The sequence below is a fragment of the Notechis scutatus genome, chromosome 3, assembly GCF_049901735.1.
Source record: "Notechis scutatus isolate UNSWTSFEM ecotype Mainland chromosome 3, rNotScu1.2, whole genome shotgun sequence".
NCBI lineage: Eukaryota > Metazoa > Chordata > Lepidosauria > Squamata > Elapidae > Notechis > Notechis scutatus.
The window spans coordinates 111,030,072-111,053,582 of NC_142011.1; the positions used below are offsets into that span (position 1 = coordinate 111,030,072).

Sequence of the window (23,511 nt, forward strand, 5' to 3'; positions counted from 1 at the left end):
TGGACCAAGGGTGAGTCTCCCCCTCAGTTTCCCCTGAAGGATCTTCCGTAGCTTTTGCTTTCTCCCTACATCTTCCCTCTGTTAAAATTCCCCCACACACACACACACTTATTTTCGGGCGGATAGATTTCGTGTCTGAGCATTCTCACATGACGGTGGGTCTTTCCCCCTAAAAACAGTTAAAAAAAGAAAAATATATCCTCATGCAAGAACTTTTCTGCTTCCGATTACCCCCATGCTTAAAAGTTGCAAAGGAAACACGGAAGCAGGGAAGCGCCTGCCCAGCTCCGGAGCTCCACACCATTTTTTTTTTCAGAGGGGAATCTGACTCGAGTATAAGCCGAGGGGGTTTTTTTCAGCACAAAAAAATGGGCTGAAAAACTCGGCTTATACTCGAGTATATACGGTATATTGCTCATCTAATAGAGATCTCTAAAGCTTGCACTGTTATTACTTTACAGAAACCATATTACTTTCTGTTATATTGCAATAATTAAATATACTTTGTTCTTCATTTCTTCAGTTGCTGCATTTTGTGGAATCTGATTGCTCCCGTCTAGAAGCATTTTTGAAGTGGAAGCCTATGGAATCCCTTTATTGGCATTGGATGGTATGGCTCAACAATGTGGTTATAAAAAGTTACAGTATTTTTTCTCCATAAGACACACCTGACCATAAGATGTACCTAGATTTAGAGGAGGAAAACAAGAAAAAATATTTTGAACTGGAATCTGAGAGGACCACAGATAGGTGTCCTCTCATGTGCAAACTCTGCCTATTGATTCCTGCACTGTGGAAAAGAGATAGAAGAGGCGGGCAAAGACAAAGATAGAAGAGGTGGGGTTCAGCACTGTAAAAGGACCCTACCGCCACAGCCCGGGTGCTATTCACCAAAGGACCAGCAACGTGACTTTAGGGGGGAAAGAAGTGTGTCTTATGGAACAAAAAATACGGTACTTATTTTTTTTAATTTCTGCTTTCAGTCAAGATTAGTTTTTAAAAATTCCCCCTACAAAATTGAACAAAATTATCAAGTGCCTCTTTAATGCTTGTCAATATACTATATTTCAGTTAGAGCTCTTGTTGAGGTTAAAAGCAATTGGTAATTTGCTATTTATACAGAATGTTTTGGGAGGTCTTAAATTTAGTTGCTAAAATGAAATTTTTATAGGTAATTAGTATTTGATTTATGTATAAATGGAAGGACCATTAGGAGCTCCAGTTGGAATACGGAAATCAGATTCCTGGGTGTGTGCATGTGGATGGTTCTTTTTTTGCCTTGTTCTGAACTGCCTTCCTGTTCTGTATTTGGTTGTAGTTGGTGAGTCATGTAGACAACATTCAAATTAATCAAATATTTGGTTCAAGTTTTAGAGTAAATTAGTCTGAAGACAAAATGCATGTATGTCAGAAATGTATGTCAAGTACTTCCCATAATAGAGTTAGCATATATTACATACTTTACGTATATTACATACTTTAGGTTTGGATTATAAATAGTCCTTGACTTACGAACACAACTGAGCCCAACATTTATGTTGTTAAGTGAGACAGGTAGAAGGAGAGGTAGAGAGGGAAAGATAAGTCATAGAAAAAGAAAAAAGACTGGAGAAAGGAAAAGGAGAGGAAGTTTGGAGAAATTAAAAGAGAGAGAAGCCCGGACTTCCGGTGGCAAGGCAAGGACGGTCAGAGGGGCAGAAATCCGCTCGTGATTCTAGCCTCCCTTTTCTTGAGTTTGGTGCGATCTTTCGGGGTGCTCGAGTCTTGGAGAGACCCGTGCCGGTGTGGGGGAACCTCGGGCTGCAGTGTGGGGAAAGCAACCCCCCTGCAATGAAGAGGAAGCCCTCCAGAGCCCAACGATCAAGAACAGCCTCCTAACAATGGAGGCTCCGAAGTCCGGATTGCCACCGATGGGAAGAAAAGAGTGAGTGAAAGTTTGCAAGCTCGGGGGGGAAAGAGAGTCGTGGCAGAGAAGATATTTGACTGACAATAGACTGATTTCAGGCTGTTAAATACTGTGTGAATGCCAGCTGTGAGCTCCAAGAGAAAGCGGCTACAAAAGAATTGGTCTAGTGAATGTGAAAGAGCTTGGCAGGCAGAAGAGAGTCGGAAATAAAAAAGAAGTAAAGAGAATTTTGGAAGTCTGAAGACCAGCACGGGGGGGGGGCATTAAAAAGACTCTATTATCACTAACATTTGGATTGAAGCTATTAAATCGGAGCCAGAAGCAGAACGAAGCCGATCGGGGGGGAAAGACAGAGCAGCGCCATAGGCAGTATCCAGAACGCTGAAGTGTCTACAACAAAGTAACAGATCTAACTGTCTGAAGGGACACAATCTAATCTATAAACTCTGGGAAAATTGAGAACAGGTCCTAGCAGAGGAGACAGTTCCTTTTCTATTCGAAGGAGATCAGAACAATTGATTTAAAGAACATTAAAATATAAGTAAAAGAGGAAGTCTTTAAACGAGTGGGAACATTGCTTACTGGCAGCTGTTACTCAGCAAATCTTCATTTGCCATTTCCGGTGTGCTCGAAGTGGAAGCTTCCAAAGTGAAAAGCGGAAACAAAAACTCTTGTCTTTGGAATTTTCTTTTTTCTTTTCCTCTACCCTTTTCTGTGTGTACATACTTACTAAAATAGCCTCTCTTCTTTCTTACTTGTTGATGGTATGCTACGTTGAAATATGCTTGCTTTTTTTTCCCCTCTGATTTCCTCTTGATAAATATGTACATTTAGTAATGAAATATTAGAGTGTTAAAATATTGGATTAATTAATTTAGTTAAGTTATTATTAATAGAGATTGTTATAATTTGAATGGGAATATAGGGGAGACAGTAAGAATATTAAGCATTAGTTATTTAACAATCTTAGAGCTCTCTAGACCAATATTATATTTCATTGTGTGGGTTTATCTGTGAATGTAATATATTTTGTAGTTAAGGTTACTTTATATTGAAGTTAAACTAGAGAAAAATATATACACTTTACTAATTAGTTAAGAATATAGCTACTTAATAGATTGATAGATCTTGGTCAATTTTAGTTACAGAACTAAGAATACTGAATGCCAATTTGGAATAATATATTTAGTATTGTACAACAACAAAAACAAATTTTAAAGGAAATGACTACTACAACCACCACTGCTTTGAAATCTGGTAGGAAGGTTAATCCCACAATAGTGACCACTTTGGCAACAACTTCACCCATGGCACAAAAAACAATAGAGGAAACACTACCAACAGAGAAGTCAACTAGCATTTCGAATGCGAATATCCAAGCTATGTTCCTAACTTTACAGGACTCATTGACAAGATTGCAAGAAACAATGATTAAAAACCACAGTGAAACAAGGGCAGATATCAATGAATTGAAGGAAGAAATGGGGAAACTAAAGATAGAAATGAAAGCGGACATTTCCAAAGTAGAGGATAAAGTGGGGGTGTTGCAGCAGGCCTTGGAGAAAAACGAAGTTATAATAAAAGAAGTAGAGAAAAGAACCGAACGAACGGAAAGGGAATTAGAAAGGGTGGATGAAGATCTCAAAAGCATGAGCAAAGAAATGGAGGACTCCCTTGTCCTCCTAGAAATGGACAAGGCAGCAACTTACCTAAGATTCCAAAATGTGGCAGAATCAAAAGAAGAAGACCTGGAATACTTGATGGCAGAAATACTGGCCGGTTTATTGAAGATGGATAAAGATGAAATTCAAAAAGAGTTTGATGAAGTCTACCGGGTCAATACAAACTATGCAAGACGCCACAAATGTTCCAGGGAAGTACACATACGATTCACTAGAAGATGTGTTCGAGACATGATATATAGAACCTCAAGAGATAAAACAATAACCTACAAAGAGAAAGAAATTGTGATTCTTAAACAGATACCGAGGAGAATAAGGGAACAAAGGCGTGACTATAAATTTTTGGCAGCATATTTAAATCAAAAAAGAATCACATTTAAATGGCTTATTCCAGAAGGAATGTTAGTGTCGTGGAAAGAGAGGAAAATCAAAATAGATACTATGGAAAAAGCCCAGGATTTTTACGAACGGATGATGGGCCCACAGGAGCAAAGTAGTAGGGAGAAATTGGACACAAAGTTTCAAGAAGAATACAGTGGACATAAAAATAGAACTGGAACGGTAGGAAACCAAGAAAATACCTATCCACAACAAAAGACAGAAGGAACTACATCAACACAAGCGCAAGAAGAGAGAGGAATTGTTACACGACAAAGAGTAAAACAAAACTAAATAGATGGGAGAAGAAAAAAAATTACTATCAATAAACATAAATGGTTTAAATTCAACAATTAAGAGAAAAGGATATTATCTAAATTAATTAAACATAATGCAGATATAACGTGCCTGCAAGAAACCCATATAAAGAAGAAGGATGAAAAATATTTAGAATGCCCGAAATTAGGAAAGTTATTTACCACACCAGCAGATGAGGAGAAAAAGAAGGGAATCGCAGTATATGTGAAAGAGGATTTGAAATCTGAGCTAATATGGTCGGACTTAGAAGGAAGGACTCTGGGTTTGCAGATCTGGATTAATGATATTCCAATTCTTTTAGTAGTAATATATGCCCCAAATGGAGACCAAAAAGAGTTTTTTAAACACCTATATGGAAAATTGGTTGAATTGCAAAAAAGAAATATTTGTATGGTAGGGGACTTTAACTCCATTGCTGATTTCCAAAATGATCACAGTAATGCCGGGAAGAATAAAAAGGGGAAGAGAGAGCTCCCCAAGATTTGTAGGGAAATGATGAAAGAGCTAAACCTGACAGATATATGGAGAAGATTACATCCTGAAAAAAGACAATTTACATTTTATTCAAATCCCCACCAAACATGGACACGGATTGATATGGCATGGATGAGTGGGGAAATAGCAAACGAGACAAAAGAAGTGGAAATTTTGCCTAATGAATGGGCAGACCATAATCCAATACAGGTAATATGGAAGGGCAGGGTAAAACCAAAGAAAAGATGGACCTTAAACACTCAATTAATAAGAGAGAAAGAATACATTAATAAATTAAAGGAGGAATTGAATTTTTTTATTAAAGAAAATGATAATGGAGAAACCACGAAACAAAATGTCTGGGATACGATGAAGGCGGTTATAAGAGGCACAACAATCTCTTATAATGCCAAGAGAAACAAGGAAAAATATTCCCAACAAAACAAATTACAATAAAGAATTAAGGAGCTAGAAACCCTTCTACAAAATAACCCAAAAGAATCCAAACTGCAAAATCAGATAAGTATAGCCAAACACAAACTGAATTTAATTGATCAAGAGAAAATGACTATGAATTTGAACTTAACCAGACAAATCTATTTTGAACATGCCAACAAGCCAGGAAGATGGCTATCTTATAAATTGAAAAAAAAAGAAAGAGAAGAGATTGATATACCAGTTAATAGATAGCAAAGGAGATACATACCAGGAAATAGAACAGAAAAAAGAAATCATTCATAAATACTTTGAAGATTTATACAAAAGAGAGGATGTCAGTGAAGATAGAATAAGGAATTATCTAGATGAAGTAAAGGATAAGGCAATTGGGGAAGAAATGGCTGAACTATTAAATAAAGACATTACTGAATCGGAATTGAAATCAGCAATAGAGAGCCAGAAAAATAATAAAACCCCGGGCCCAGACGGGATCCCAGGGGAGCTGTACAAAGCAATAGCAGATCAAATCGGACCACTTATGGTGGAAGTTTTTAATGATGTTTTACTAGCAGCCAGGATGCCGGACTCATGGAGGGGGGCACTGATTTCGCTGATCCCGAAGGAGGATACAGATCCCAGATATATAAACAATTACAGGCCGATTTCACTCCTAAATACTGATTATAAAATATTCACTTCTATTATAGCAAACAGATTAAAAAGATTGCTAAACTTGTATATACATGAAGATCAAAACGGATTCCTTCCAACTAGGCAAATAAAGAATAATCTAAGAATAGTATTAGACGTACTAGAATTTTATGAAGCCCACCCAGAGAGACAAGTAGCACTCATGTTCCTAGATGCAGAAAAAGCTTTCGATAATTTGAATTGGCAATTTTTAATTCAAAAAATTTATAATTTGAATCTGGGTACCAAATTTGAAAATATTATAACAACTATATATGATACACAACAAGCTAATATAATAGTGAATGGGGAATGCACCCGCCCAATAAAGATAGAAAAAGGAGTGAGACAGGGGTGCCCACTCTCTCCCCTGCTCTTCATATTAGCATTAGAGACATTATTAACACGAATTAGGCGGAATTCAGATATAAAGGGATTAACAGTTAAGAAAGAGGAATATAAATTTCAAGCGTTTGCGGACGACATGATTTTCTTCCTTGAAGAACCAAAAGCCAGGGACCAAAATTGATGAGTGAATTAGAGAAATTTGGAGCAGTAGCGGGACTTAAAATAAACAAAAAAAAAAAAAAACCAAATTAATGACCAAAAACCTAACAGAAAAACAGAAAATAGAACTAGAAGAAATAATGCATATACAAGTGACAAAGAAAGTGAAATACTTAGGAATTTGGCTAACCCCACACTGTAAGACACTTAAAGAAAACAATTATGATAAACTGATACACCAGGTAAAGAAAGATTTAGAATCGTGGGGGAAACTTCAAATTTCACTACTAGGCCGAATTGCTACTATTAAAATGAACATTCTCCCTAAATTCTTGTACCTATTCCAAACGATCCCAATTAAATTACATAAAAAGTTTTTTGAAGAACTCAATAGAACAACCCTGAAATTTATTTGGCAAGGGAAAAAACCCAGAATAAATGTAAAAGCAATGCAGGATATGAAGAGCAGGGGAGGTTTAGCATTTCCAAACTGGGAGTTATACCATATGGCCACCTCATTAGTTTGGTTGAAGGATTGGGTGAATTTAACCAATAAAAGAATACTATTTCTAGAAGGCCATGATTTACAAAGGGGGTGGCACGCTTTTCTATGGGACGTAGGGAAAACCAGTCAAAAATATTTCCATAGACATTTAATTAGAGACGCACTATTAACAATTTGGAGGAAAATAAGGAAAAAACATTATACAAAAGTACCAGTATGGATTTCAACAATGGAGGCAATGATTCACCCAAACAATTTGGAGCTTACCAAAATGATTAAATACAAAGACTTATTAGACCCACAAGGAAATTTGAAACCGAGGCTGGATCTTCAGGAGCAAGGACATAAAATTGATCAATGGGTTTACCTTCAGATTCAAAGCAGATATAAACAAGACAAAAAAGAATTCGGAATTAATAACAAACTGCAACAGTTAGATAAAATTTTATTAGGATCAAATAAAAAAAACATAACAAAATTTTATAACTACTTATTAGAAACAGAACTAGAAGAAGAAATTGTAAAAGGAAATATGATTGCTTGGAGTAAGAACGTGGGGCGCAGCATCACATTAGCGGAATGGGAGAAAGTTTGGGGCAGAAACAATAAGATTACCAAATCGGCAGCATACAAGGAAAATCTTTATAAAATGTTTTATAGATGGCATCTCCCCCCTTCGAGGTTAGCGAAGATGCACCCCAACATGAGTCCGCATTGCTGGAAGTGTAGGAAAAAAGAAGGAACCTTTTTCCATATGTGGTGGTCTTGTGCAGAAACCCAAAAGTATTGGAAGAAAATCAAAACTTGGTTGGAAGAAATCACCAAAGAGCAGATCGAATACAAACCAGAGTCCTTCCTACTAGGGATTTTTGATAAGCAAATTTCCAAAAAAACCAAATACATAACAATATACATTTTAACAGCGGCCAGATTAGCCTTCGCTCAACACTGGAAAAAACATCAAATTCCATCAGAAGAAATGATTATTGAAAAAATCTCAAAATGCGCAGAAATGGATAAATTGACTTTGGCGCTAAAAAACAAAGACACTTCACTATATTACGATAGCTGGAATTGTTGGTATAATTGGATTGACCAAAGATAAATTATATATCATAAGGCATAAAAGAAAAGTATCAATACATAATAATGAGGTAGCGATATAAGTTAAAAACAGGTGTGGTTATATGACACAAGTTAAGGTGATGAAAACAAAAGAAGATCTTGCAAACTGTTAAAATAAGAATACTTTTTATCCTGTAACCTCTTTCTTTCTTTTCTCAAAATTCTTTCCCTCTCTTCCTCTTCTCTCTTCTTTCTTTCTTTTCTTTCTTTCTTTTGCTTATTTGTGTATGTATTGTGACTGGTTTTAATTGTAAAAATTAATAAACTATATTTAAAAAAAAAAAAAGAGAGAGAGAGAAGCCCAGCTGCACCCGAAAGACCAACCCAAGAGACCGGAGGCCCATTGAAGTGAGGTGAGCAGAGAGGCAAACTGACTGTAGGCAGCAAAGCCAACCTGTGGAGAATAACGAGGTAGCTGGTGAGTCAGTGAGGCCAGCTGTGAAGCACGGAGGAAAAACAATTGTGGAGCAGAGATTACTATTACTATTACAGATTACTATCCTTTTCTACTACTACATGTAGGGACGAATGACACAAAAAAGGATTTGAAAACAATATTGAGTAATTATGAGCAGCTAGGCAAGAAAGTCAAGGACTTAAGCACACAAGTAGTTTTTTCATCTGTACTGCCAATGAAAGGATAACATCCGGTGAGAGAACAAAGAATTCTAGCAGTGAACCACTGGCTAAAGGGTTGGTGTCGCCAAAAAAACTTTGGATACCTGGACCGTGGTCTGTACTATCTCTATCATGGGCTTTTGACTAGGGATGGGCTGCACCTCACAAAGACTGGGAAGAATGTTTTCAGAAAACAACTGGCTCAATTTATCGGGAGAATTTTAAACTAAAATTGAGGGGGGAAGGTGACCAATCTTTAGGATCTCCAGGACCTAACTCCAAGGAAAAACCCCTAGAAAGCAAGTCAAATGATGAAATAAAGAGGGATGGGAAGGAAGACAAACTCAAATAGGAGACATAGGAAGCATACCCAGAGTCAAAAGTAAAGATCTCAAGTGCCTATGTACAAATGCACAAAGTCTGGGGAATAAACAGGTAAACTTGAACTATTAATACATGAAGGTAGATATGATGTAGTTGGAATTATAGAAATTTGGTGGGATGTAACCCATGGCTGGAACATACTGATAGAAGGATACAAACTGTTCAAAAAACAACAACAGACTCCATAAAAGAGGAGGTGGAGTTGCATTGTATGTAAAGGACCACTATATTGCAACAGAAATGCACGAAACCAAAGACAAAAACCTCCAAGAATGCATATGCATCAATATAAAAGAAAAAAAAAGAATCACATGGCCATAGGTGTATACTATAAGGCAGGGGTCTCCAACCTTTTGGACTTCAGGGACCAACAAACTCATAATTTTAAATCCTATGGACCACTAATATGAATTTTGACTGACAGTGACTTGCCATTGGTGGGGGAGAGAGAGAGATCCGATCTAATCTTGGAGGACTGATGGTGATGTTCTCTCTCTCTCTCTCTCTCTCTCTCTCACACACACACACACACACAGAGGTCCCTCATACACACCCCACCCCCTCCAAGGCAGCCACATTCCTAACCGGCTTTTCAGCTCCGTTCTCAGGGGGAGAGAGAGAGAGATCCGATCTAACCTCGAAGGGCTGGTGGTGATGTTCTCTCCCTCTCTCTCTCTCACACACACACGTCCCTCACAACCCCTCCAAGGCAGCCATATTTCTAACCTGCTTTTCAGCTTCATTCTCAGGGGGAGAGAAAGAGAGAGAGATCCGCTCTAACCTTGGAGGGCTGGTGGTAATGTTCAGCCAAAAGCAGAAGAAAGAAGTGGAAAGAAGCAGCCTGGTGGCCAGGCCAGGTGCGTGGGGCACATGGGGCAAGTTCCCCCCGCCCTTTCCCCCCTCCCATCACTACCTAATGCTGTTTGCAAGCCTTATTTTCCCACTGGCCACGTGGGCGGCACAGCCTTGTATTCCCGCGCAACCTGGATTAATTGCTTTGAGGGGTGCTTTGGGAGTGACATTTCTCTGCGGACCACCAAAATTTTCTTGCGGACCACCAGTTGGCGACCACTGCTATAGGGCACCCAATCAAGCAGAAAAAATAGATGTCCTTTTTGCTAACCAACTAACAAATGTATTAGGAAACACACTACAATAGTGATGGGAGATTTCAACTACCCTGACATCGAATGGAAGAGTAATTCTGCACCTCAAATAGGTTCCTATCCAACCAAAAGTTGTCCAAAAGGTAGAGGAGGAAACTAGAGGGACAGCCACACTGGACTAATTCTTACAAGCAAAGAAGATGTGATTGAAACTGCAGGAAACTTGGGTGAAAATGACCATATCATACTAGAATTAAAAATAATACAAACACAAGCAATAGAATATAATGATACCAGAGTCTTAGATTTTAAAAGAGCTGATTTTCATAAACTCAGAGAGAACTTGGGAAAGATTCCTTGGATGAAAATCCTAAAGGGGAAAACAACTCAAGAATCTTGGGAAACTCTGAAAAATAAGATCATAGAAGCCCAAAACAAGAAATCCAAGAAGAAACCAGTATGGCTGCACAAAGATCTCTCTGACAAATTGAAAGACAAAAAGGACAAGTACAAAAAATGGAAAGAGGGACACACAACTAAGGAAGAATATCAGCAGATAGCCAGAATCTGGAAAGATTAAGACAGAGTGAACAAAGACTTGCAACAAAAGTAAAAGATAATTTTAAAAAAGTTTCTTCCAACATATAAATAACAAGGAAAAAATCAAGGGAACAGTCAGACCACTAAAGAGAGAAGACAGAAAGGAAGTAACAGGAAACAGAGAGAAAGCAGAGCTGCTTAACTCATTCTTTGCATCGATCTTCACGCAAAAAGAAACTATAGCTCAATCTACCAAAAACATAACTGTAAAAGATAGATTAGAAACAAAAGTTAAAATAAGCAAAAAAAATAGTAAGAGAACACCTGTCTGATCTTGATGAATACAAATCACCGGGACCTGACAGATTACATCCCAGAGTTCTAAAAGAGCTGGCAGATGTCATCTCAGAACCATTGTACCACAACTTTCAAAAACCCTGGAGCACCGGGGAACTACTAGAGGACTGGAAAAGAGCTGATGTGGTTCCCATTTTTTTAAAAAAGGGGAAAAAAACAGACCCAGGAAATTACAGACCAATCAGCCTAACATCAATATCCGGGAAGATACTGGAAAAGATAATGGAAAAAAAATCAGATCTGCCAACAACTAAGTAATAACTAGAAGTCAGCATGTTTGTTAAAAACATCATGCAAAAGCAATCTTGATGAAATTGATAGACCAGCAAAATACTATGGACATAATATATTTAGACTTCAGCAAGGCATTCAACAAAGTAGACCACAACTTACTTCTTGGTAAGGTAGAAAAAAGTGGGATAGATAGCATCACCATCAGATGGATTTGTAACTGGCTGACAAACTGTACTCAACAAGTAGTCCTTAATGGGTCTAAGTCTACATGGAGGGAAGTAAGCAGTGGGGTATCACAAGGTTCCATCTTAGGCCCAGTACTCTTCAATATCTTCATAAACAACTTAGATGAGGGAATAGAAGGGGAATTTACCAAATTTGTGGGTGATATTAAACTGGCAGGAATAGCCAACACTCTAGATGATAGGCTCAAGATGGACCTTGACAGACTTGAACTCTAACAAAATGCAATTCAGTGTAGAGAAAAGCAAAGTCTTATACTTAGGCAAGAAAAACCAAAGGTACACATGTAGACTGGGTGAAACCAAGCTTAATCACAATAACTGTGAGAAGGTTATTGGAGTCTTAGTGGACAACCATTTAAATATGAGCCAAAAGTGTGCGGTGGCAGCCAAAAAAGCCAATGCAATCCTAAGTTGCATCAACAGAGGGATACAATCGAGATCAAGTGAGGTACTAATACCACTTATAAAGCCTTAATAACCAAATAACAATTATTTGGAACAGAAGTTGCTCTGCTGCTTCCAAACTAAATGATGGTTAATAAGGCAGACAGTCTTTTTGTCACCCAGCATGGGGAAATATATATGCAATTAATAATAATAATTTATTAAGTTTGTATGCCACTTGACTCCAGCAACTCAAGAAAATCTGCTTCATGTAAGGCCACGCCCACCCGGTCACATGACCACCCAGCCACACCTACCCAGTCACATGGCCACCAAGTACACCCACCGAGTCACATGACCATCAAACCATGCCCATCCAGTCACATGACACCAAGCTATGCTCACCCAGTCACCAAGCCACGTCCACAGAACTGGTAGTAAAAAAAATTGGAATCCCACCACTGTATTGAACTATAATAAGATTAATTGTAATATTACTCATTGGAGGCATCTTTGTTCTAGTAATGTTCATTTTCCAGTATTTTCTAGTTGAATCTGTTCTGCTAAAGAAATACATATACTGTAATTTATATATATTTATGTGGTACAATCTTCAGGTAGAACTAGTTGTACTTTACATTTTGTAGGGTAAATTTCTCTTGCAGATTATAGTTATGAAAAATTAATAAAGCTTTGAAACTTCCCTCCTCCCTCACAGGAGACTGTTTTGGATATGGTAATAGAAGATACCCAGAACCACACTATGTGTTACAAGGACTGTTTTTTGCCAGGTACTGACTTGGGATGCCATAGTGTTAGCAGAATTATGGAAGAACTCGACAAATGTAAGAAAGATCTTCTGAGTCTGTACCAGGAGTTACATGAGCATAGAACCCTCAGGAAACTGGCTTGCTATGGAGAGGTAAGACCTGTTAGAAATCCAATTGGGATTAAGACTTCCTCTTTTTCGACTTTTAATGTTAATTTGTTTTCAATCTTTTGGATGGGAAGTTTAAGTTATGGTTTTTCCTAATGAAGGAATACATTTGTTTAAGATTGTGACTTACTAGTGTAATCAAATGTATGTATCAAACACACACACACACACACAAAATTTATACAGTATAAATTAATATAGAGTGCTGAATTACAAAATTCTTACAAAATTCTAATATTTTGACACTTATTGTTGTCAAATACAAATCTTCAATAAACTGCACAGCCGAATAGAAAATAGCCCTAGAAAATGGGCAAAAAACCTTCCTTTCTATTTCCCAGAAAGAAATGGTGGCAAAGCCAAACTTGTTGATCTATGATAAAATTTTATCTTTTAAATTGGGTGACTCAATATTAAAGCTGAGGGAAGAACTTGAATCAGAAGGTTATGTTTGCCATTGGTTTACTTATCAACAACTAAAAGAAAGATTTAAACTGGACAAAAAATGCTATGAATTTGACTTTGTTAAAAATGAATTGGAAATTTTATTATGTGGAAATGATGAACATATTGCTAAGATCCATAAAATATTATTGAAATTGAATTTGGAAAATGAGTATGTAAAACATTGTATGATTCAATGGGCAAGGAATTTTGGATATGTGATGCTTGAACAATGGGAAAATATGTGGATGAAGTGTTTAAAATATACATTAAATTATAATCTAAAAGAAAATTTCAATAAGATGATGCATCATTGGCATTTAACACCAGATAAACTGTCTAAGATATATAAAGGTATGTCAAATGAATGTTGGAAGTATAAAAGTAAAGAAAGGACTTTTTATAATCTATGGTGGACATGTGATAAAGCAAAAAAAAAGGAATATGATTCATATTTTAATACAGAAAATTTTGAAAATGGAGATAAAGATGAAATCAGAATTCTTCCTTTTGGGTCTAATGGAAAAAGACCTGAGAAAAAATTTGGAACTTTGTTACTATATATGTTGACAGCAGCAAGACTACTATATGCACAAAAAATGGAAGGATACTTCATTTCCTAACATGGACAACTGGTTGTACAGATTGATGGAGTTGGCTGAAAAGGCAAAATAGACTCTTTTGATTAAAGAAAATAATATAAGTACTTTTATTTCCACATGAAGACCCCTTCTGAACTTTGTGCTTGAAGTGGAAATGAATGAAATGTTGGTTTTGGGTTTTACTGATTAGATTGATAGATTTTTATGGAAATGACTTGTTCATATTATTATGAAAAAACAAAAAGTTGTGATTTGATGTTTCTTTTTTTCTTATCCTTCCTCACTTCTCTTCCCCCTCTTCCTCCTCACCATTTTCCTATTTACTTTCATATTTTGTATCTTATTTTATTTTATAACCCAATAAAAATGTTAAACACCAAGACTACTTCCCAGAGACATGCTGGGAAAAGGAAAACCACACTACAAACCAAAATGAAAACCCAGAATCAAGAGGCCAAATAGTGGTCAACATGTCCAGTTGTCTGCTATCTATCGCAGAACATAATATTCTACAAATAGGCCTGAACTATAAATACTGCATAAAAGTCCTCAACTATAAATACTGCACAAATATTGCTGATCAACTAGAATTCTTGGCAGTTTTAGAAGGAGCATTAAAAACCACAGAACTTCCCACAGAGATTCAAGAAAATATCAGATAAACCATTATACCACAGATCAGAAGAAGAGAAGAAAAAAACTAACTACAGCAGTCCTCCAAAATCTAAAAAAGGACCAGATTATCCTCATCCTATCAGAGTACCACAGTAATTTTGGACAGATCAAAACACAAAGAATTACTAGAAGACAAAGAAACTTACTTCTATTGAATACCAATCCAATGCAGAAACTAGACAATTGGAACAACAAAGTGACCTCACCAAGAAAGGCTAAATTAATGATGAGGAACAGTGGCATATGAGAAACGGGACCCATTCTCCCATGCTTCCATGGGTGCCCCCAAAAACACAATCCTGATACTTTTCAGAGTTGCAACAGAGCAGGACTTCAACCCTATGTCTGAATTGCCTACAAAGAACCCTGAAATTTCCTCATTGGAGGAATGGATTGGTCAACTACAAAACATCTGGCTGGTAGGATGCAAGGCATTTCAAGAAGCCAGAGATGCCTACAAAAGCCAAGCCAACAAAAAACAGACTGAACGTAATAAGTGTAATGTGGCAGATCAAGTATACCTCTCCATGCATTACCTCCAATCTTTACAGCCTTCCAAAAAGCTTTCCTTGCGGAAAGTCCACCCCATTTTCCATTACAGTTTGTTAAAGCCTAAGGTAGTTCAAGACTAGCTACTACTCCTGTCCCTCAGCCATTCATGGTGGAAAGGGAATAGCAATGTTTCAAGAGTCATGCTTTCCTTTGCTATCTTTTCAGGAAAGCATGACTCTTAAAACGGTGGTAGTTCAAAGGAAACTTTTACTGAGAGAGTGATTGCAGAGAAGTCTTTAACCCCCCAACTGATCCCCAATCCACCAGTAGCCAATAATATTCCAGTGTTATGAAAATTCCAAGGTATGTCAGCTTGATAGCAGTTTATTCTCAGGACACTGCAACTTCGTTTGCAGGCTAGAACTGACTGGGAGGAAGTCCATCCATCGCATAGACCTGGCTCCCATCCCATGCATTACAGCAAAAATGAAAGCATGAAAAAAATCTGGCTCTAGCACCTGCCCCCTCCTCCTCCAGAATGGCAGTGTCCCGATGGGGACCTGACATGCTGCCCCCCTGAAAAAGGAGATGTCACACCTGCAGGGATAAACAGAACAAACAGGAGACAGAAACAGAATATTAGACTTATTTATCAAAGTATTGATTATGAAACCGCTTGAGCAACTTAGGGGCTCTAACGTCGTTTGTTTACCCATTCATTTTCGGAGCTTAAAAATCTTTCCAAGCTACCAAGTATTGGATTGTGCCCCTGTGCTTATGGGAATTTAAAATCTCTTTAACTTCCAAGTGCTATTGCCCTTCTACCATGAATGGCTGAGAGACAGAAGGGGGAGCTGGTCTTAAAGGGTAAACTACCTCAGGCTTTTACAAACTGCAATGGAAAACGATGGATTTTCCACAAGGATTTGGGCACGTCTAGTTCTACTGTGACTGGATTAATAATATATTTGATGGGGAACAGTCCTACAAACTTTGGCCCAGGCTTCTTGGAAGGCTGTAAGGATTGATGGTAGTGTATAGTATAGAGGTATACTCGACCTCCCACATTAAGCTTTTTAGGTTCAGTCTGGGTTTTTTTTTCCAGCTTGGCTTTTGTAGGCATTTTTGGCTTCTTGAGCGCCATGTGCACTATCGGCCAGGTATTTTGTAATTGGCCGATCCATTTCTTCAACAAGGGAATTTCAGGGCCCTTCATGGGCAATTCAGGCATAGGATTGCATTCCTGCCCTGTTGCAACTCTGAAAAGTGTGAAGGCAGTACTGCTATGTATCAAATTACTGTAGGCCACTTCTGCAAAAGGTAAAAGGTCAGTCCAGTTGTCCTGTTGGTAGTTTATAAAGCATCTCAGGTATTGTTCTAGCACTGACTTCGTCTGTTCATAGCTGCCTTTCATCTGTGGATGCTGCAAAGAACTAAGTCTCTGGTCCGTGCCTAACAGGTCCAGGAAGGCTCTTCTGAACTTGGATGTGAATTGGAACACCACCACCCCCGCTGAGATGATACATTGGGGAACTCCATATAAATGTGATGCAAAAATAATTTGGCAAGTTCTTTTCCCATTGGTATTTTTTTTCTTGGCATGGGATGAAATGAACCTGTTTCTAAAACAGATCTGTCACCACCCAAATGACTATGTTTCCTGTGCTTTTGGGGAGTTCCACAATAAGGTCTATAGAAATCTCTGTCCAGGTTGCTGACGGCTCAGCTACTGTTTGGAGCAGTCCTAGAGTCTTTCCTTATCTCTGCTTAGCTAAAGCACAGACAGGGCAACTTGACACATAGCTTTCAATATCTTTTTTGAGGGAAGACCACCAGAATTGTCTCTTGATTAAGTGCAGGGTTTTTACAAATCCAAAGTTTCCAGCAATGTTTGAGTTGTGGCAGGTTTGCATAATTAGGAGTGTTTGGCTGTCTGGTACATATAGTTTTCCCTCCCTCCCAGGCCAGTCAGTCCTGGGTAGAGCAGACATTGTTGTGCCTTCAAAACCACTCATTGTCAGTGAGCACTTTCATGAAAGCTGCGGCCATGTCATTACTAACAGATCATTTTTCTTTTCCCTGAGCCCTGGTGGTTACTGAGGATGCACATTGACATTTTGGAAGCAGTGATTTGATTATTTCTGCTTTGGGGCAATTATATTGTGGCATTCATGATAGGGCATCAGCTAGGAAGTTCTTTCCTGCTAGTAAGTAGCACAGTATGAAGTTGAATTGATGAAAATATTGTGCCCATCAGGCCTGTTTAGGAGAAAGCTTCCAAGGGGTCTTGGATGCCTCCAGATTTTTGAGATCAGTACACATTTGGTAAGGGATTTTACTCCCTTCTAAGAAATATCTCCAGGAAAAGAGTGCCCGTCTTACTGCATAGGCCTCCTTCTCCCATATGGTCCACTGCTGTTCAGTCTCTGATACTTTCTTTGAAGTGTAGGCACACAGCTGTAACTGCCCTTTCTTGTTCTCTTCCATTAACATTGCTCCAAAAGCCATGTCACTGATGTTGGCCTGAATTACAAAAGTGTTCTCTGGGTCTTGGTGGTGAAGAGCCATTTAAGTTTTTCAAACGCGGCTTGGCACTCCTTTGACCATTTTAATGATTGGCTAGGGTTAGGTTTGTCTCCCCCTTTGGTTTTTTAACAGATTAGTAACGGAGAGGGCTATCTGAGTGAATGAGGGGATGAATTGCTGTAAAAGTTCACAAATCCTTGGAAGCTTTGCAGTTGCTTCCTTGTGTGGGGTGGAGCCCACTCTAGCACCACTCGGACTTTTTCTGGGTCAGTCTCTTTGTAGGAGATTCAGTAGTCAAAGTAATCTATTTTAACTTGATGGAATTTGAACTTACAAAGCTTGGCATAAAGTTTAGCAGTGCACAGTTTTTGAGAACTGCTCTAACCAACTTCACATGCTCTTCCTTCATTTTGGTATAGATTAAAATGTCACCCAAGTAAACCAGAACCCCTTTGCACAAATAGTCATGTAGCATCTTATTTATTAATTGCATTAAAACTGCTGGAGCTCCCTGTAGTCCAAAGAGAAGTAACCTAAATTGGAAGCAGCAGAGCAGGCAGTTAAATGTTGTCTTCCACTCATCCCCTTCCTTGATTCTGATGTGCTTATACACCTTCTTGCAAGTCCAGGTGGTGGGGCGATTCCTCGCTGGCTCCTGGGCATCTCCGCAGATCTAAGGCCAACTGTGTTCTGGCCCATATGGTGGCCATCAAGTTATAGATTGGTACCCAGCTGGCTGGAGTTGAAGTGCCAAGAGCTTCCTTCACTGTTTACAGGGCAGCCCCACAGGCCAGATCTAATCACATCACAGGCCGTATCCGGGCTTTGAGTTTGACGTCTCCAGACTGGGACAGTCACTTATCTGAGCAAGTGTAGGTTCTCCTGCTGGACTAGAAGACCTCCAAGGTCCCTTCCAGCTCTTATCCTGTCCTCCCTACCCTACCCTTTGTTGCTCTTCTATATGCTCTTTCTAGGGCCTCAGCATTTTTTTGTATTGTGGCAACCAAAACTGGTTGCAGTATTCCAACTTTGGCCTCACTAGTGCAATATAGAGCAACACTATACTTTTAATACTATCCTTCTGTTGTTTTTGATGCTAGTCTTCTATTGATGCATCCTAGGACTGAATTATTTTGTTCTGCTTGTTTTGCATCTTCAGCACACTGTTAATTCATACTTAGGTGATCCATTAGGACACCTAGATCCTTCTCACAGTTATTACAATTGAGCCAGGTATTGTCTGTTCTATCCCAGTGCATTTGTTCAAGATCATGTCTGCCAGCTCCTTCAGAACTCTGCAATGCAATCCATCTGGTCCTAGCAATTTGAACTTGTCCAGGTTGGATAGGTGTTTTCTTATCATTTTTTTTGTCTATTTTGACTTTCATTCCTATTCCATCTTCTACTGTACTATTGGGCTGTTATTTCCTGTAAAATGACAGATGCAAAGAATGAATTAATCAGTTCTACTTTCTCCCTTGCTATCTTCTATTACCTTGCTATTCTATTACCTTGCTATTACTTGACTGATCGTTTCCTTGACTTTTTTCTTGTTTCCTACATTTAAAAAAACATTTTAAAAAATTATTTTTGTCATTTATTGCAAATCTTATTCATTGTAGATTTGGGTTATTTATGATATTCTGTTTTAGTTTACAGTTTTGGTTTACAACTTCTTTTTGGAAGGAAAATTAGTGAGATAGTGATGAATAATCAGTTACAGAGGAGCCTGGAGGAAATGGAGCATCAGGATGTCTTCAGTAGAGATTCAAGCCTGATCTGTTTCGTTCTATGATAGAGCAGGACCTTTGCTGTGACCTCAAACTATGAGGGAATGCAGTAAGAAGCTATCATTACAGAATATTTTCCAAGTTGGGCTATGTGATAATAACAATATTTCCTAGATCATGAGGCATTGGCAACAGCAAATTATACCTGTATTGTCATGTGATGTAATGCTACTCCATGGGAGTAGAAAATGACCCAGAAAATCAAGCTTATATAGAATGTAATTCTATGGCATTTTTGGACTTGGCTTAGTCTAGGATGGTCCCATTTTCCCAATTTAAACGGATTAAGTCTGTCCATATGTTATGGAATTAAAGAGGTTTCACCATGCCTTCTGACTGACAGTTGGTGTTCATGGATACATTATGCCAGTCTTCTGCCAAGTTCAAAAATGCCAGGGAATTTCTAGAAGCCTGGCACTTTTGACAAATTTGCCATCAAGAGACACATAGACATTAACAACAAAATGTCTTTAAAAACAACAACAATCAACCAGCCAAAAAGATCCAAGCATCTCTCCACCAGCAATCAGCACCCTCATCAGCCTAGATTAACTCCAAGATTAACATCAGACCAACAGTCAAGTAAATAATACCCTAATCAAGAAACTGCCAAGGAAGCCAACAGCAAACAGCCCAAGCAAAGAATCTCTAAGACCACCAACACTTTTAGGGCAAGCCACTAGAATTTAAACTGAGAGCAAACTGCACTAGCACTGAGGATGTTATCTAGTTTGGGTAATGAAATGTCTACAAGAAAACAAGCAAGCTCAGAGAACACCGAGGATGATGATGATGATGATGATGATGATGATGATGATGATGATGATTATTATTATTATTATTATTATTATTATTATTATTATTATTATTATTATTAATCATCATCATCATCATCATCATCATCTCTTTTATTCATTAAACACAAATCTTAATCAACTGAACATTTAAAAATGTATCACAAATATAATTGACTGGTGAAGATGGTTGATATGGGTTGCTGCCAGCATCTTAGGTATCAACCTATCTTCTTAAAATGTACCATGTTCCAAGTAGCACAGTTTTTTGCAGTTCTCCTGCTGTTATTGCAGGAAGCTGCAATTTCGTGATGTATTTTGCAAAATTCTTGGACATGGTACCAAGTGCCCCGATGACAATGGATATCACTGTTACATGTTTCATCCATAATCACGTAGTTTCAATGGCCAAGTCGTGATGTTTCGTGATTTTTTCCAGTTCTTTTTCTTCGACTCTTGCATCTCCTGGTATAGCAATATCAATAAATTGTACGTTTCAGTTTTCTACATCGGATATTTGGCATGTTGTGTTCCAAATGATTATCCATGTGTATTTGAAAGTCCCACAAGATCTTCAACTTTTCATTTTCAACAATTTTTTCCACATCATCATCATCTTCTTCTTCATCATCATCATCATCATTATTAGTATTTATTTATTTCTATATTTTAAGTGAGCTTGAAACAAAGGAGAGCAGATGGAGAGTTGGCTCTAGAATGTGAAATTGTAACTGAAATTGTAACTGAATAGCAATTGTAACTGAAAACAGATTTGGAATATATACTGTTGTATCTTTGATAAAGGCACTAAGAAATTACAAAGAGGTAGATAACATTGCAAAATAAGGATAAAGTGGAGAAGTAACATTTAACGGAATGTTAAAGAGAAAAAAAGTATAGTATTTTCTTAATATGAACCATTGCAGTGCAATAGAAAGCATATTTAGGTAACTGGTAGATCTTAGTCTAAGTTGAAACTCTTCCAGAAACACTCATTGAAAATAAGCAGATGGAGCAACTTAAAGGGAGGGTAGAAAAAGTGGCTCCTAAATCAATTGAAAGATTATCTCACAAAAGAACATATTTTGATATTTTATATGAGAAATAATTTCATACTGCAGTGAACCCAAATTGAGTTGACAATAAGTGCACCAGAATATATAAATTTTATAAAAAATTCTGATTAAATTGTGTTTTAATCTTAATTGGTTATATAACCTATATTTATAACTGAACTGTAGACTCCATAGCCCAATTCAAAGTATAGATTATCTCCCATAAAACCCACTAGTGCTTATTACCAGATTACTGTAGTGACCAACTTGTTTATAATAATTCTGTTCATCCTGTCATATAAAGTAAGAAGGATTGCCTAAGATTTTTCTTCTTGTGAAGTTCTACCTTACTTAAAGGATAGGATAGAAACTTTCTGATTTCAGGGGTCCAAAACCCAGAACCACACTGTTTTTGATAGAATTAAGCCAGAGTGTGAGGGTTCTGACAAGTGCCCTAACACAATTAAGAGTCTCAAGCCATCTGACAATAAAAATCCAGTCTTTTATTATGAGCACCATGTCAGCATTATCTTGGTGAAGCCAACTCTGACTTCACCCCCTTCATGCCTTGCCTCTGACCTTGTTTCCCCCTCCCCCCAAAGTGTATCATCCAGTCACATTCCCCAATGAGGTAATTTCACAGGTTGTAGAAGTCACTCCCTCCAGTCTTTGCTGGTATCCCCGGAGATGGCCTTCACTTGCTCAGCTAGAATGCATCCTGTTAATACTGAGGAGTAAATAAATCCTTGGTGCAGCTGTGAGGCACGATTTCCCACCCCCCTGCCAATGGCTACTCGGGAGCAGGTCAGGGAAGCTTCACAAGTTGACTTTCAGCCTCCCTCACTTCCTGAATGTGACCTATGCAGAGCAAAAACAATTTGAGTACAGATATATCATTTATGGGTGAGATCCATCCCCAGGTTTGGTTGGATTCTTTTCATGGAATCTGGCTATGAGACGGTCGGCTAGGATGTTTCTGCTCTTTACCCAGGATGCCTCCGATAGAGGGTAGCCCCTTCACTTGGTTAGGTTTTGGAGTTGCTGCCTGTGCCACCTAGAGTTGAGGATGCATTGCACCTCACAATGGGTTTGGCCCCCTATGATCACTGGCCTCACAGGGTGGTGGTCTCAGGGCTGACCCAACCACAGGCTTTAAGAGGCTGCTTGGAACACTGGGTGTATTCTCCCCAGCAGCCAGGGCAGCCCAGTTGCACTGTGACCAGGTTGATGATCTTTACTATGGAGAATGGCTCCATGAACTTAGGTCCCAGCTTCTGCTTGTCTGCCTGTTGCTTATAGGTCTGCACCGCCTTAGCTAGCACTTTCTTGACATTTTCCCATGACGCTTCCAGCATCAACTTCCAGTCAGTCAAACTGACTGAGGAGGGGGGTTCCCTTGGGCATTCCGGCATTGGGACAAAGTTCATACAGCTTACTACCTTGAAAAGGGGCTAACCCTGTGCTAATGTGAACAGCATTATTGTAAGCAACCTCTGCGAATAGCAGAAGGTCAGCCCAATTGGACTGCTGGTATTCATGTAGCACCTCAAGTATTGCTCTACCATGGAGCTCAATCTCTCTGCCCTGCCATTGGTGCTTGGATGGAACACCGACCTAAGGCCCTGGGATGATCCAATAGACTGCAAAAACTCCCTCCAGAACTTAGCCTTGAATTGAACTCCTCTGTCCGAGATGATTCTGTGTGATACTCCATGCAGGCAGTAGATGTGCTTCAGGAAGAGTTTGGCTAGTTGGTGGGCTGCAGGATATGAAGTGTGCCTGCTTGGAGAATAAGTCAATCAGATCACTGTATTGCCCCTGCTCTTTGGCAATTCAACTATAAATTCCATTGTGATCTCCTCCCACGGTCTCCTTGGCTGTGCCACCTGTTGGAGCAGTCCGGGGGGGTCTTCCAGATCTCCTTTTCATGGTGGCGCAGATGGTGCAGCTTTTTACATAGCCTTCTACTTCTTTCTTCATGCTGGGCCACCAGAATTTATACCATTCTGGTGTATATCTCACCAGGTATAAAGTTTTTAGAAACCCGCCAATTTGATATCATGGCTTCTGCAGAGGATTGAGATCCGTAGGGGCTCTCATAGAACATCTTAATTGAACATTAAAGACCCATTTAGCCAAGTTATATCAGGAGACCCATTTGCCTTGGCCACAGGTCTTTGTCACCCTCCAAGAAGTTTTCTTGATATCTTTCGCTGCTTGATTCTTGTCGGCTGCCATACAAATGGGGGGAGGGGTAATTTGGTATTGGGTTAATTTGCTGGAGCGCGAAGATGTTCCTGTGTGA

The 23,511-nt window shown here is 38.6% G+C and overlaps 1 protein-coding gene across 2 annotated transcripts in view; it reads left to right on the forward strand.

Moving 5' to 3' along the window:
* TEDC1 (tubulin epsilon and delta complex 1) overlaps positions 1–23,511 on the forward strand; it is a 51,000-nt gene that overhangs the window by 22,599 nt on the left and 4,890 nt on the right. For both annotated transcript variants that reach the window (XM_087962470.1, XM_026681816.2), the window contains 2 exons: positions 524–610; positions 12,610–12,813. In XM_087962470.1, coding sequence (XP_087818596.1) covers positions 524–610; positions 12,610–12,813 — 291 coding nt within the window. The remainder of the gene's footprint in view (positions 1–523; positions 611–12,609; positions 12,814–23,511) is intronic.